This window comes from Scomber scombrus, chromosome 18 (assembly GCF_963691925.1).
Source record: "Scomber scombrus chromosome 18, fScoSco1.1, whole genome shotgun sequence".
NCBI classification, from domain to species: domain Eukaryota; kingdom Metazoa; phylum Chordata; class Actinopteri; order Scombriformes; family Scombridae; genus Scomber; species Scomber scombrus.
In genome coordinates, this window is record NC_084987.1 from 7663494 (window position 1) to 7679005 (window position 15512).

A 15512-nucleotide genomic window follows, 5' to 3' on the forward strand; every position below is an offset into this window, starting at 1 on the left:
CCCTACAATCTAAAGAACTTTTACATTTGTACCACCATTATGCTGCAATAACATAAGAAGTAGCACTAACAACAGTCTGAGAAAAATGACATTTTATTGAATCTGCAGAATCATAAGTACAATTTGAAGTGCTGAAACAGGGCAACAGGAGATGATATCAGGTCCTTAATTCTGAGCGTGTATTCTGAGTCTCGAATACAACGTGGTATGTCATTATGCATAATGGTATCTTTATTTTTTTTTTATTTAAAAAATAACAAAATTATATCAAAAACAAAAACGATTTAAGATGGAATGCACAAAAAAACTGGTCTGAATGCTAAAAAACCTGCGATTGTGGATTACATGATTTCACTCTGCGAAGTCTACGGTATATAACCAGTATTCATAGAAGCGGGGGGGATGATTTATCAGAAGCACAGCAGCCTATGATGAAGGCTGAAGGAAAGAGGGATGTCAGCGGAGGGGTGGGAACAGGATACTAGATAGAAACGGAGTGGAAACGGATGACAACGGTTGGGGTTGGGGGTGGTTATGATATGACGTTACGGTTCAGTAGATAGATGAGTGATGCCAGAGCAGTAGAGCCACATTTGGCGCAAATAGAGGTTAACTCCTGACTAATATCCAGGTCAGACAAACAACTTGCCCTGCCTCACAGCCAGAGAGATTGAGAGCATCAGATCTCTGCCCTGTTGCCCCACGCTCCCCCCCCACCCCTGCCCCCCTCGAGCCCTACAAACGCTTACATCATCACACGCTCAATTCTGACTTTGCCTTAACAAATCCATCCTGAGCCACACTTACATAACACTAGCTGTGTCTTTGGCCACTTTTCTTTCCATTTTTCACCCAGAACACCAACCAACAAACCTCCAGACACAAAACCAAAAAAGGAAAGTTTGGATCAAATGTAATCCGCAGAGTAACAGAGGCGATCAGTGTGAATTAAGTTTTGTTATTAAATAAGATTTTGAGCAAACATCATAAGCCAGGAACAACAGTCACCATTTCACTTCAAGCCAAACCACCGATTCTTCAATAGAGAAGCGCAACCGTTCTAGCTCTAAAACAGCTTTCCAATCGAGCATCTGCTTTGCAAATAAAACTGTCCTGTTGTCAAGTAGAGAGTTAATCCAAAAAAATACAGGTGTACATACAGTGTGTGTGTAGTCATTTAGTTTGGCAACCTGTTTGAGGTGTTTTTTATTTATTTTTTTACTCTGATTCAGCAATTTATTTTCATCAGCACTGTCACAATTCATCACATTAGAGTTGCAAAATGCATGAATGTTCATATCAACACCAACTGACAACTTGCACCACTGGCTTTTTTTTTCTTCTTCTTCTCTTCTCCCACTCCCCAATGATTCAACTTTTAAAATCACATTACTCCCCCCCCCCCCCCCCCCCCCACTCAGCCACATTCACAAAAAATATGATCCGCTTTTTATTAATAATATCTGCAGGCAAGCCACATCCCAGAGCACCATGACCTGTAAAAAACATTTTTTTTCCCTAATTCACCTTTATGATACATATACAATTGTACAATGTCATCTAGCTACATAGTGAGAGCCTTGTTTTCTTTTTAATAAAGCTGAAAATGTATCGGCCCCACCCCAGCCCAACCCAGCCCTCGACCCCCCCCTCCCTCTCCCCTGCCTAAAAATGCACCACCCTGATCGCTCATATCTGTGACAGTCACAGTGCATCACAGGAGAATGAAAAATGGTGAGAAAAAGGCGAAGAGGTGTGTATGTTCAGGGGCCAATGACTATTTACACCACTGAGAAATGGTCAAATATCATTTTTTATAGTCTGATAAAGGTCCTCGCAGCACTACAGTATCACGAGTGAAAGAAGGATACAGCATTGCTGTGTAATAATCAGCAACTGAAATGCTTCATTTTGTGTTTATGAACCAACCGTCTTAACATCTTAAGAGCCACTGCCAACCAAATCCTAATAAAGTTGGTTGGCGGAGACTTTTAATATTAACTCACTGGTAAAATATCACCCAATGTTGACAGTTTTACCAGATTTACCAACCAGGAGGACCACAAAAAGTAGCCTGGCTCCTACACACAGGTCTGATGTTTTATTTAATAACCAGAGCATCCAGTATAACTTTCTTTAATTCAGGGATATTTATACATGTCATCCCCGTAACATTTCTCTTTAATAGAAGCTCCAGAATAACAAACAGCAGAATGGAGATAGAATAATTACGATCCGGCTTGACCGAGCAGGCATTCATCTGACTTCTCCAACAGGCGGGCCATCTTTGCTCTTGACCCCCGAAAAATTCTGCAAGTTGATTAAACCCCCATGACTAATCTAATACTGTGACTGCACCAGTCTCCATAAATTCCTCTGCCTTGGTTCATATTTCATCACTGGGTTGCTGGTTTGTTTATTCATTTAATACACTTGAATTTTTTTTCTCTTTCTTTCTCTCTCTCTCTCTCAAAATAAGCATCTTACAATAATACAAGAAAGGCAAAAAGGAAGAACAGCATGAAGAAAAAAAAACAACAACATTTACCACAGCCGAGGATTTCAACAATTTCACTCACATCTCATGGAAAGAAAAGACTGGAATGTTCACTCACAAAAAAAACAGTGGAAAAAGTTTAAAATTAGAAAAAAAAAAAAAAGATTCACAATATAGAGTTGTGCTTGGCCTCCTCCTTTTTAAATGGGTTCTTTTTTCTGGCTGTGATTTTGTAGCAAAGGGGAAGGACTTGACCGATCTCCGTTCTCCGAGCAGTTTAAGCCTCGTTCGCCATAACTTTGTGATTCAATCAGGACTGAAGGCATTCAGGCTGCAAAAAACAGGAATAGCGGTGTATATACTGTATATCCACACCAGCTGAGGTGATGCGATATTCAGTGCGGCCGTAGACGGACTGATAACGTCCCCCTAACTTGTCCCTGATCCCTCCTGTACGCGACACGCCTGAGAGAGAGGCCGCCACAGGAGGTGCTCTTCAGTTAGGCTACGATTCCAGTTTCACAACAATACCCACACAAATGCAGTGCTGAACACATAAGGGTGCGTAGTTTAGCACACAATGGCAAAGAAAACCAAAAAACTGCGTCATCTATCTATAAATATATTAAAAACCTCTCTGTTAAGACTGATAACTGGCTGATTGATGCAACAGCAACAGGGTTAGAGGTTAAAGGAATGTACACAAGTCAAAATATTCAAGCTTAGTTTTGATAGACTGAGATTCTGCACTGTGTTTTCCAGTCTGGCCAAGATCACGCTGCAAAATTAAAGACAGAGAAAAAAAACAAAATACAAAAAAAAAAAAGCCAAGCAGGCCTATGAAAATGCCACACCCACCCACACTCCAAACTTATTTTGTCCACAGAATAATGTCTGCAGCTGTTTGCTGCCATGGAAACCACGTGTTGACGGACTCGTGGGGAAAAGGGTTGGTTTTTTTTTACATTTCTTTTTTTTGTCTTCTTTACTTTTGCATGATGATTAAGTGCTATAACTAGGATGGAGCTGTGTGACACGACATGACCCCTGACATACTTCAATGAAATTTGTGAGTTTATCTTTTTTTCTTTTTTTTAAGACTTAAATTTCCACTTGTTGTGACAGCACGAGAGTGGAGCCAGGATTGGGAAAACGATAAAGAGGATGACGGGCACATCCAAAACAGAGACGGACATCAGCACAGACAGACAGATAGACAGACAGAGAGGCAGGCAGACAGACGGATAAAGACAGACCAACAGTTAGAGAAAGTCTGTGGTTAGCGAGCTGAACAGTGAGAGCAGAGCAGGGATGCAGAAAAGGAAGGGGCGGGGGGGCGTTCAGGGTCTCACAGGACAGATTAAGGAACAAGAGTAAAATCAAGAGAAAGCGGCATTAAGATGAGATGGCACTGGGCTTTTCCTTTCCTTCTTTCTCTCCCTTTCTCTATCTCCTCCTCCTTTTTCTCTCTTCCTCTTTTTTCTTTCCCTCTCACTCAGATGGCCTCCACGTAGTTGGCAGGCAGCATGCCCTGCTGGCCAGTGCGCTCCACGCGGCCGTACATCCAGCCCTCGTCGATCTGCTGAACGTCTACGATCACGTCCCCGTCCACGAAGGACACCTCGTCCTCGTCGGCAGCAGAGTAGTCATACACGGCCCTGTACCGCTTCTGTGGGCACAAAACGAGTAGCTCGGTTAGTTTTCCAAACAGAGACAACAGCTGCTACAGAGCTAAAGAAAAAGCCACTAAATGAACTACAGCATTAAAATGTGTCTGAATTGGGTAAAATAAATCTACAAATGCCGCCTTGTGGTCGTATTCCTCTTTCAACCAGACTCATAATATTTGTAGTGAAGACTTTGAAGGAGTTTAATAAAGGATATTAAATCTATGCTTTGCCTATAAAGCAGATTCTGGACACAATGACAGTAAACAAAGCTTCAGATTTGGATGTTGCTTTAACCCTTACATACTGTTTTTACATTTGAGAGCTGTAAAAACACCATATATACATTTCTTCTAGCTGAACTTTTCCTAATGTGACCCCCAGTATGCAAAAATGGAAATACAATTCATATTTTCTTAAAATTTGTGCAGCTGACACACATTTGTATATATACAAATGTACAAATTTGACCTGTGTTTATTCTCCTGGACCATAAAACAGTGAATGTGAATGTCTTTTAATCAAACAAAGGGGTTAATCAAACATTGATTGATTGAATTTATGAATGTGAATTGGTGTAGAGACTAATTATAAGTCACAATATGAACAGTATGTGAGGGTTAGAGAAGCTACACCTTTCAAAATGTGGAAACTTCAACCCGGCAGCAAAGAAGATCTATGTAATCATTTCAAGGTGCGCACCCAAGATTAATGTCACCTATTCAGTGTCTGACTAAATGTGAAATATGGTCACTATCTCCCCTTTGGTTCCTGAGTTATGGTGTTGATCAACTGCCATTATGATATCACAGTGAAGTCGACCTTTTGGAGATGAATTAGATGAAAAAGTGACAAACAGCGCAATTCATCTGTGTGTGGATGACAGTATATATATATTGATTCATCTTGAATGTATGCTGTTTTCTAGAAAACCAAGTATATAAGTTTTACGATGCCTAATGGGACAAGGATTCAAAGAGTATCCTTTTATAAATATGTTGGTTTCTGGATAGACGACAAGCTGCTCTTCAAAAAAAACATACAGATAAAAGTCTTTAAAAGCACAACTTGCATTCTTTTATGGACATAACGACATCATTACCATGAATTATACAACAAATTGTTCAGTCAACCTTTTTTTTCATCCATTATAGACTATGGTGATGTAATTTATGTGCACTCTCCTGCCTCTACTCTCAGACCTCTCAATGCAGTCCATCATTCTGCCCTTAAGGTCAGAACTGAGGATGTCTTCAGAAGTCATTGCTGTATTCTTTAAGAGGAAGCTGGGTGGTAGTCGTTAAGCGGAGAACGGCACTGCATCCTATTTACATACAAAACTCCCCTTGGCAGACTACCTGGGTACCTGACATGTCTTATTAATTTGAGTTCAATTTCACACTGCACTGCGTCCTGAGACTATTTGATCCTTGAAGAAAAAAGTCAACGTGTTAAGCAGTGAGATTGGGAAATTGGCCTTTAAATATTATGCTCTACACAAGTGGAACAACTCGCAGAAGATAATAAAATTAGACGAGCTAATCCCTTTTATAATCAATTTAAATTTCTTTTAGCTGACACAGGGCAATGTGATGACATGTTTTTAAACAGTTTTAACTTTTATGTCTTAATAGGTTTCATATTATGTGTTTTACTGCTTTTATTGTTTCTTAAACTTTTATGTTGCTTATCCGTTTATATTTGCAGATAAATGTTTCTCATATTTACTCTCATTGTGGGGCAATGAGAGTAAATATGAGAAACATTTATCTGTATGAATCATGGTTTAAATGAATGAATGAATGAATATAAAATGTCATCATTTGTGTGTCAGACATTTGTGTGAAACTTTGTCATAATTAGCATATGAATTCCTGAGTTATAGCCAAAAATGTGTTTTGTGAGGTCACAGTGATTTTGACTTTTAAAGACGAAATTTGTATGAATTTGTCCTTTAGTCCAAGTGGATGTTTGTGCCAAATTTGAAGAAATTCCATCAAGGCGTTCCTTGTTGAGATTTCGCTTTCACAAGAATGTGATGATATAGAGGTTTCTGAACGGCTTTCTGTCTAAATCTTAATGTTAGTGTGAAGAGTAAACATGTTGTTGCAATAGTGAGCAAATTACAACTATATTTTCTGATTTTGTTGTATTTTGGTATTGGGGATCCACCTGCAGCAAAAAGAGGGGAGGGGGCGACAGTAATAAACTTACCCCAGCACTTGGAGGTGGGGCGGCAGCCGCGGGGCGCACTGGTTCAGCAGCTGGCTCATAGTTGTAGTTCTGAGAGGCTGCAGGAGGCTGGTAAGCTGCTGATAAAAACAGGACAAATGTTTGAGGTGGAAACATGTTTTTTCCTATTACTTCTCCGTCTCAGACATCAGACTCACCAGGAGCTATCTGTATTGTAATGTTTTCAAACAGGAGAATTAAGATGTCAGCAAATATATGTTAATGCCAGGTGTATTTACTCCTGTCTGCGTGTTTGCATGAGCTCTTCTGGAGAGTGAGGAATTCAAAATCTTGGCAAGCCATGACGTGCATCCAATAGCTGTTGAACTTACTGTTACACAACCACATGAACAATGCCATCCTGTGTAAACCAGGAATGTAAAATACAAACAGCAGGTTCAGCGGTTATTCAAATACTTATGCATAACGTTTCCACTGGAAATGCTCTGATAATAGTCACAATATTGTTTAGATTCATGACTTTAAATTTGCTAGTTTTAAGCAAACAAAATAGTACTCTTGTAATATTTTGGCTTGAGTCAATAAATGAACCTGTTTGTTCATTGATTTAACCATTTAATTTCAGATTGTGCATTACAAGAGTTACTAGCATAATTTTTAAATTACCACAATTTCTGTAGTAAATGCAACTATTTATAGCTCAGTGGGCTGAATAGAGAGGAGGACTGCAACGGACAAGTTACAACCAGGATCCATGAGTGATGCGAGCAGACAACACCCAGCCTGATGAGCTCATACAGCCTGTGGCGTGATGGGAACTGAGCACATTCAAGGGAAAAAAAAAATCGGGCACTTTTCTTAGGAAATCGAAAATGCCTGATAATTAATTAAAGGGTTAAATGTTCTTCCAAATAACACACACAATTTTTTTCCCCAGGCATTGATTTGTGCTATTGAACCATAAAGACATTTACGATTATATTCTGCTGGTTGTTGCTTCTCCTACTGACTGTTTTTTGACTACTTTAACAATTACAACTCCTGCTTTAATCTACAATTACTGATAATGTTTACAATGTTAAAAGCTACTATTAACTCCATTTGACATTAAGTATCTTGTATGTACTAACTAATCTAATTTGCCATGTTGGGGTGTGTTGGAGGGCATACCTGAAGAGGGGTTGCTCGGCGGCTGTGGGGCCTCTCCTCCCATCTTCCTCTTCTCAAACTCCTCGTGGTACTTTATCTGCAAGAGAAGTACACAACCAGTTTATAGATGAAGATTGAGAGTGCATACAACTTTATTTAATGGATACAGATCTACAGATGCAGTCATCTTTCCAGAAAGTCTGTCACAGTGTGCAGTTCGCTTTATAACCACCAGAGGGCTCCCACTTTCTCTCCAGCACCCCAGCGTTTGTGGTGATAGGTGGGGCGCGCTGCTACGTGCAACTAAGCCTCAGGAAGCAACTTGACGCTGAGAGGAAATGACATCTCGAGGGCCGGATGTAGTGTGAGCTCTGAGTTGCATGGCAACCGTTGCTGACACATCAGGAATAACAGGTGAAATGAAAAAAAAGGGAACTGACACGAAGCTTCAACGCTTTGGGTGAGAATGAGCCAGCTAGATTCAAAAGGAAATACTGAGAGGAGGAGGAAGAGAAGGAGGAGGAGAATCATATGACTAAGCACACCAAAATGGGGCTTAAATCATTCATATGGTTACAATAACAGGTGTAACTAAACATTTTCAGGGTTTTCAAGAATTTTCCTTGAATTTCTTTTGTGTAACTAAAAACAAAAAAAGGAAAAAAGAGGAAGCACTAGATCTACAATTTCAGACACAAACACTCAATTATCAACCTGCCAGTGTAACAAAGGCAGCATTCATTGTCACAACATAAAACCAGGCCACACTGATGAAACTGAAACTGACTGACTGTTCTGTGACTGCACTAAATAGCCAGCGCCCCTCATTACCGGGCTGATAACAGACTGACTCACAGCGCCTTGGTCAAGATTTACAACCCCCGATTTTGTCCCTGCTTACGCCCTCTCTCAAAGAGCCCACTGTGTTGGCGGAGCTAGCGAGGAGTGTATTCACAGGCTGGATGAGATGACGGAGTGTTTGTGCAAAGGACAAGTGAAGCGAGTGACTGAGAGAACACAGTGACTGTTCTCAAGTGCAATATGCCAAGTGAGAGTGTGTGAATGAGATTATTTTTGTTTGTTTTGAAGGAGCAGGTCGAGCAGATGGTGTTGGTATATATATGAGTGTGTGTACTTACAGGAAGTGCTTAGGCTGCTGCTGAGCTAAACCTTTCCCTGCAAACTTCTCAATCATTGCTGGTTTTCAAGACTCAATATTTCCTTTTGTTGTCATTTCTTACTCACTTGCACACATAAAAAACTAAATTAAGTTTCCCCTGAAAGTACATCCCAGGACAAAAAAACAATAAATAACTAAATGAATGGTAATAGCAGAATAAATTGATTTCAGATGACCTGAGAGGGCCTTGATTTCAAAGCAGCAGCCATGATTCAAAAGCATGGGGGTGGGCAGGATGTCGTGTGTGGTGGGAATTTAGGAGTCTGACTGATTGACACGAGTACAGCGAAGGGGAATGGAAGAGACGGGAAAAGAGACCGGACCAAAAACTTTAAAAAAGCCACGTCAAGAATGACTGACAAGACAACTTAAGCCGAATGAAAGTGAAAGAAGGGGCTTTACACATTGCCTGACATTCAGCAAAGGGTGCTGAATTTGTTGAGGAACAAGAAGAGAAAGAGAGACTGATGTAGCACTCATCTGGAGTGGTTCCCTTATGATTGGCTCTGAATGACGCACTGACTGCAAGCAGATGTCTTGTTTTTCAGTGTAGTGGAGCCAAGAAGGACTCGCACACAGAGAACTAAAAAAATAAAATGATTCAGACTCGAGTCCAGATTTTAAATATGTCTATTTGTTACATTTACAGGACTGTACAGACAGTGGAAAAAAAGGTGCAAAAGTGCACTGAGTCCATTGCTGGACTTTCCTCTGTGCATAATGAGTCATGCACGATGACTCCGCCTCCATGTGGGATACTCTTCAGGGATATCTAATCAATGATCTAGGGGCTTGATTGAAAACCCATGAAGCCAAATGCTCGCAGATCAAGTCATTACAAACACATTAGGATAATATAATTCCATAGCATCAACACATGCTCATACCCACACTGATTCTACAGTATATACACACACAAATGTTAGCTTTTGCACTGAGAAACGGACCCATTGATACCGAAAGACAATGAAGATAAGTGTCACAGAATATAGGTCATATCTAATTCTTTATTTAAGCCACTAGAGTGTAGCATTTTAAGGTAGAAGACATATCTGCATTCATATTGGAGAAAAAATCTGATCCATATTTCCACCACGACGATGAGGAATGTCAATGCTACAGAATGCCAAATCTGACATAGATTGATTGATTGATTGCTGTCTGCTAAGTCTCGGCGGATAGCGCTCTTTATGTTCACTGATTCTAAATCGAGGCTGTCTTTTGTCTTAGAGATACTGGATGCCTAATGTAATGCACGCAAGAAATTAGACAACATTACTTGAGCTGTATGTTATCAATATTTACATTTTGTTCTCTTTTTTTTACAGGGAGGAAATGTGTGGCATCTTATCTGGCCCAGACAGATAAAGTTATTTTGTATGTGTGCTTGTGTGTACCAGTGTGTCTCGAAAATTCTTTGCTCTCGAAAAAGTGGAAGTTAAACAGTTAAAGATGTCATCAGCAGATAAAATGTTTCAGCGTTTCTTTCACAAAATTACATTTCTCATGCCTTAGTGTTGAACAGTTAAATGCTGAATACACAGGAGAATGTTTTTTTTGGGTTTACATTCAGTGAATAATTTATTTCTGTTTTTCTCAGAAGCGTGATCAAGGACATACGCTCTCATCAGAAACTGATCGGAGAGTTTCTGAGCTTCCATTTGGAAATCACCCATCACCCTTTCTACATATGTGTCTAGCCCTAAAAAACGGACTATAGGGCAGACACCTTTTTTTGAAGGGGATAGTATGGTATCTTGAGAAGTGTAAAAGACTATTACTGTCTGAGGGTTTGGTGTAAATGTGTCTTCCATTATAGATTCCCAATATGTCCACAAAACTTACTTTATGACTGTCACATTTCATATTGAATCAAATCGATACAACTATAGAGATATTGTGGAAAAATAGCCTGGAGATGACAATTACAACCAATCCAAATCAGAAATATGTTATTAATATGTGTTATCTTTTCCAAAAGGAAAAGGATTGCAAGAATGTATTATTATTTCTACACATATTGGTGTTTAAACCAACTTATCAAACAGTTTGCATTGTCAGGGGTGAAGCTTGCACCTCTAGCAGTGTCATATCTCTGGAGAAAGAAATCTTTACCACAAAGAAAGTAGTTTTTAAAAAAAGAAAAGAAAAAAGAAAACCATTTCATACATATCATCCAGGATGTTAGTTTGGGGAATGTTATCCGACCTGACATCAAGAAAAAAAAAACATACAGCACAAAGCCTGGATGAGCGTGGGATATTCTTATAAAGGCTGGCTGCATTCATAATGGCCAGGAGAAGATCACCGACTTGTATGTGAGTTTGGATATGAAGTCCACAGTGTCTGTTAGATATGAAAGGAGCTTTTCAACTAATGATCTAACGTGATAAACCACAATATTACATAAAGGTTCAGTAGGAGAACCAATACTCGCTATCATCAGGTGACATTTTGCGAACCTTTCCGTATGCTTGTGTACTTTAGATAAGCCTCAAACAACTGGGTTGATAGTAAAATCATTAGTCAAGAGCTTGTATTATTCAGAGTGACTCACATGACTGCTGCATAAAACAAAGGGTAGTTTTTTTTAGTTTTTTTTTTAAAGCGCAACTCAACCTTTGAGAACCACTTGTTTATCAGACTGAAAACATTTCACGATGTGCCCGAACCCATCCACATGATGCACGTGCTATCTTGATGTGGCTTGAGCGCATGAGCCCATAAATACATGTTTTATACGTGTATCTTCCTCTGTCTTCCAAATGTCCTTGATCTCAGACACGCGAGATCTTTCATCAAGTGAAAGCAGTAATTACCCATCACCCTTCACCCTAATTATACCATTAGTGAGACCGATGCAGAACTGGTTCTACGCGCGGTGACGTATGTTTTTGTGTTACACATGGAAATGAGGGCCCTTTCTTTTTTCTTTTTTTTTTTTACAGCTGACTTAAGCAGTCTGGGGATGCAAGGTAAACACTGCATGCATTCCTACATCGCAGCTCTGTATTTACACAGAAATGGCAAATCAATAACTGTAGCTGAGGGAAGGAGGGAGAGAGGAGAGGAGGAGAATGGTCCATGTGGAAAGCGACTGGAGGAGAATTCCACAACGATAAATGAGGAGCCCTGTGAGCAGAGGAAACCTGACATTTACTGTGACTAAGTAGGAGGATGAAAGTTACTTAAAAAAAAACATGAAGATCATCATAAAAAAAGACCTGAGATCTTAATCTGGCGAAGCTCTCAGAGGCTGAAGGAAAAAGGAAGAAGAGGCGACGAGTTAAATAAAGGAAACGATAAAATCTAGTGGTGCTGGCAGTTGCGCTAATGAATTTTATTAAGTCTATGACAGAGCTGGCATCTGTATACAGCATCAGTAAAACATTCGGGCACACCGTCACGCTCCAAAAATTAAGATTGATACTATAAGAACCAGAGTTTTTTTAACTTTGTACAACATGAGCATGACCTGCTGTAATGTTAAAAATGTCCACAAAGATTCAGACTAAATATCTTCCTCACAACAAATTCTCAGTTCTCAATATTGACAAAGAGATTATAGTCATATAGAGAAACTAAACTAATTAATTCAGACCACACTGGCTTCATTGCAGACAGTCAAGGAGGAAGCAATGTTAGAAGAGCCCCAAATGTTCAGTGTAGGACTACAACTAATGATTATTTCCATTATCAATTAACCTGTTGAGTATTGATTAATCCACTAGTTTTTTGGCCTTTAAAAAATGTCTTCTTTGGTCCTGAGCAACAGTTTACTCTCATAAATGATTTAAAGGACCTTTAAATATTCACATCTGAGAGGCTGGAGTTAGAGAATTTTGGTATTTTTGTCTTTAAATGAAAAGAAGAGAAGAGTTTCAACATGATTAGTCAATTATCAAAAATAGTCTGTGAATCATTTTCTGTGTAATGACTAATCAGGTGCTCGTCTTTGTCCACATACTGAACATTCAGAGATCTTTCGTTATGACTTCAGACAGATGAGTTAACGGGTGACACTTACATTACTGATTTGGTCCTGCGATTTCTTAATTCTCTGCAACTCTGGTGTGTCTGTGACAACGTGGAATCCTTTCCCTTTATTCTTCTCAAAGTCCTCCCTGTAGAGAACCTGCACACACACACAGAAGAGACAACGTTAGACACAAAAAGAAGATTTCAAACATGCAACAGTGAAAACATAGTAGATGGATTTTGGCTGGAATTAATACCACTGTCAGATCAACAACATGTGAGTCAACAAGGAAAATCCAACAAATGCTGTACAAATGATTATTTATAGATGTCCTGGCCTAGATTCTTTTAACATATACAGATTTCTTTTTAAATCAGAAAGGAAAACTGGTGTCTTGGTATCTTCAGAGGAAAGAACGTAATGCTTTTCACCTATAACATCTGTAGGATCTGTGTTCACCTTATAAGTGCTTATACTTGGCTTGACAAATGGATCAGTCCTGAGCTTTAATGACCTACATTTAGGCCTAATAAAATACTTTTATAGCAGGAGGAAAATGGCCACTCTTGATTTTTATTAAAGCTTGACACTATTAAATGAACGAACATGATATTGCTGAATGTTATCTCTAATGAAATTTTCTTTGTATTTTTGTTGACTGTGGATCACATTTTTGTTTCATTAGGCTGCTCATATTTCTCACTATTAAGCAGGAAATGGATGAGAAAACAACACACTTGTGACATGAGTTAAGCAGTGACTGTAACAGCAGAATGTCTCTACACAGAAAAGGGAGTATAGAGTATTTCCTGCATATTATAACTACTCAGCAAAGCAGATGTTTGTGGAAGTCATGTGCAGGAATAATCAGTTTTCTTATGAATAAACGTCGACGGAAGTAACCAGTGTCAGCGTTTTATTATGTGTGCAAGCAAAGTCAGGTCGGCCCTACATATATTGTGTAGTCTTTTGTGGCGAAGTTCACTTCCTGTTTGCTGGGGAGCGAAGGCCTTGCATGCCAACCATATATGGTCAAAATGAGAGGTAGTGAATGACAAGTCTGTGTGTGTGAGGGAGTGTTGAGTGTGTGTGTTTTTCCAGACTTCCCACCCTATCCTGACCCTGAGGGCAGAGGAGGAAATGTCCAGCCCATGCAAGCATTAAGATGAGTATCAGAAATTACAATGCATGGGGCTCTACCTCCCTGCTGCCCTGTGGGCGCTCTCGAGTATTCAAACCCACAAGTGCTGCTTTACAAAACTTTGAAGCAGGAAGTCAGATACCCGTTTATGGTTTTAAAACCAACAGCCTCACTTTCTTTCTTGGCTTTTCTCTTATTTGATCTCCTCAGTGTGCGCCACTGACATCTCAACAATGACAAATCGCTTAATTCCACCTCCCTACACCAAAGCCTTACTCCTGCCTCTATGGTGACTGCACCAATTTCCTGCACTCCCCCCCACCCAATAATGGAGCTAGCTTGCACAGTCCATTACCAGGAAACAAAGCTTCATCCCTCCATACTCTCTGCTCTGTATTCTCCCCCGACGTCCACGTAATGTCTGACACTGCTGTACAGAGTTGCTGACCGATCCTCCCTCTCATCTCCCCTCCCGACGCCCTGCGATGACATGACGTGGCCGTGATTCACAGCTAATGTTTAAGTGTGTGTGTGATTGTGTGATGCAGCGTGATGCGTTCATATCCGCTGTCACCCCGTGGCGTGACGTCCGCCGAGAAATGAAGTGAAAGCTATGGCTGATCCTCATTCTACGGGAAATTATACGCAGCTCTCGAAGCCTTGCGCACAAAGATAAGTCATGAAGATGATTAATGTGGCCTCGGCCCATCTTTGTCCTTCGTGCTCGCTCCGTTCTCATCAGTCAATGATGATCCCTCCCCCTATTTTTATTTCTTAAGTCTTATCTCCTTTGTCATTTTGGGTCTATGCTTCTTCTCCTCCAATCATGTCACTGCTTTCGTTCCCCACCCACAGTCCCCTCTCTCTTTCTCTGTGCTCCTTTTTCATTCATTCATATTTTACTGCCTCAACAGCAACAGACAGAATCATCCCACCGAGCCGGAGCTCTTCCTCATTATAATCTTTCTCCCTGCTTCTATTTGCATTCCTCTAGCTTTCCTTCCTCTGGGGATTTTACTTTTATCTCTTCCTCTTTCACCCTGCACTCCTCCCTCTCTCTCTATGTTGGAGCCTTCCTGTCTCTTCCTTCTTTTCTTTTTTTCCCTCTCTCCCTTTTTGTCATGTGCGCCTCATTGCTCTCCCATCTCCTCCTCCCCAATTCGCTCTCTCCGTTTTCTTTATTTCTCTTTCTCTCCTACTTGTTTCTTTCTGTTTCCCCCTGCAAAGTCTTGTAATGAGGTGTGACAAACCTCTACCCTGCTACCATAGCAATAGGGTTCCCGTAGCAACGCAGCAGTGGCCGCGGCGAAGGGTTAGATGGGCACAGTCCTTCACAAACAACTTCCTAGCACTGACACGGACAAAATACTGTGATAGCACCAAATCATCAATCATAACAGTGCAAGAGGCTTTTTTTCATATAATTGAAACATATCTACATCAATATGTGCATGTCTGAGTAATGTGAGTTATATCCAGTTTTTATTTTTTTAAATGAGTAAAATTATTCATTTAAAAAATAAGAGATAAGCAAAACAAGTTAAAGGAAAGTGATTATATTTGAAAATACCCTTTGCAGCTCAAATATTGTCTAATTAAACAGGGAACTCTCTAAAAATGACCTTTTCTTTATGGGACTCTGGTTGTCATGCAACATAATCAGCAGCTTTTTTATTTTTTTAAACCTTACACACTATTGTTCGGGG

The 15512-nt window shown here is 40.0% G+C and overlaps 1 protein-coding gene across 2 annotated transcripts in view; it reads right to left on the reverse strand.

Moving 5' to 3' along the window:
* Positions 1 to 77: 77 nt before the first annotated feature.
* Positions 78 to 15512, reverse strand: part of lasp1 (LIM and SH3 protein 1) — a 38239-nt gene continuing 22804 nt past the window's right edge. The window contains exons 4-7 of one of the 2 annotated variants that reach the window (XM_062437949.1): positions 12714 to 12821; positions 7528 to 7603; positions 6379 to 6476; positions 78 to 4166 (exon numbers count right to left, since the gene is read on the reverse strand). In XM_062437949.1, the coding sequence (XP_062293933.1) occupies positions 3993 to 4166; positions 6379 to 6476; positions 7528 to 7603; positions 12714 to 12821 (456 nt within the window). In that variant the 3' untranslated portion in view covers positions 78 to 3992. The remainder of the gene's footprint in view (positions 4167 to 6378; positions 6477 to 7527; positions 7604 to 12713; positions 12822 to 15512) is intronic. The other variant, XM_062437950.1, reaches the window with a different exon arrangement.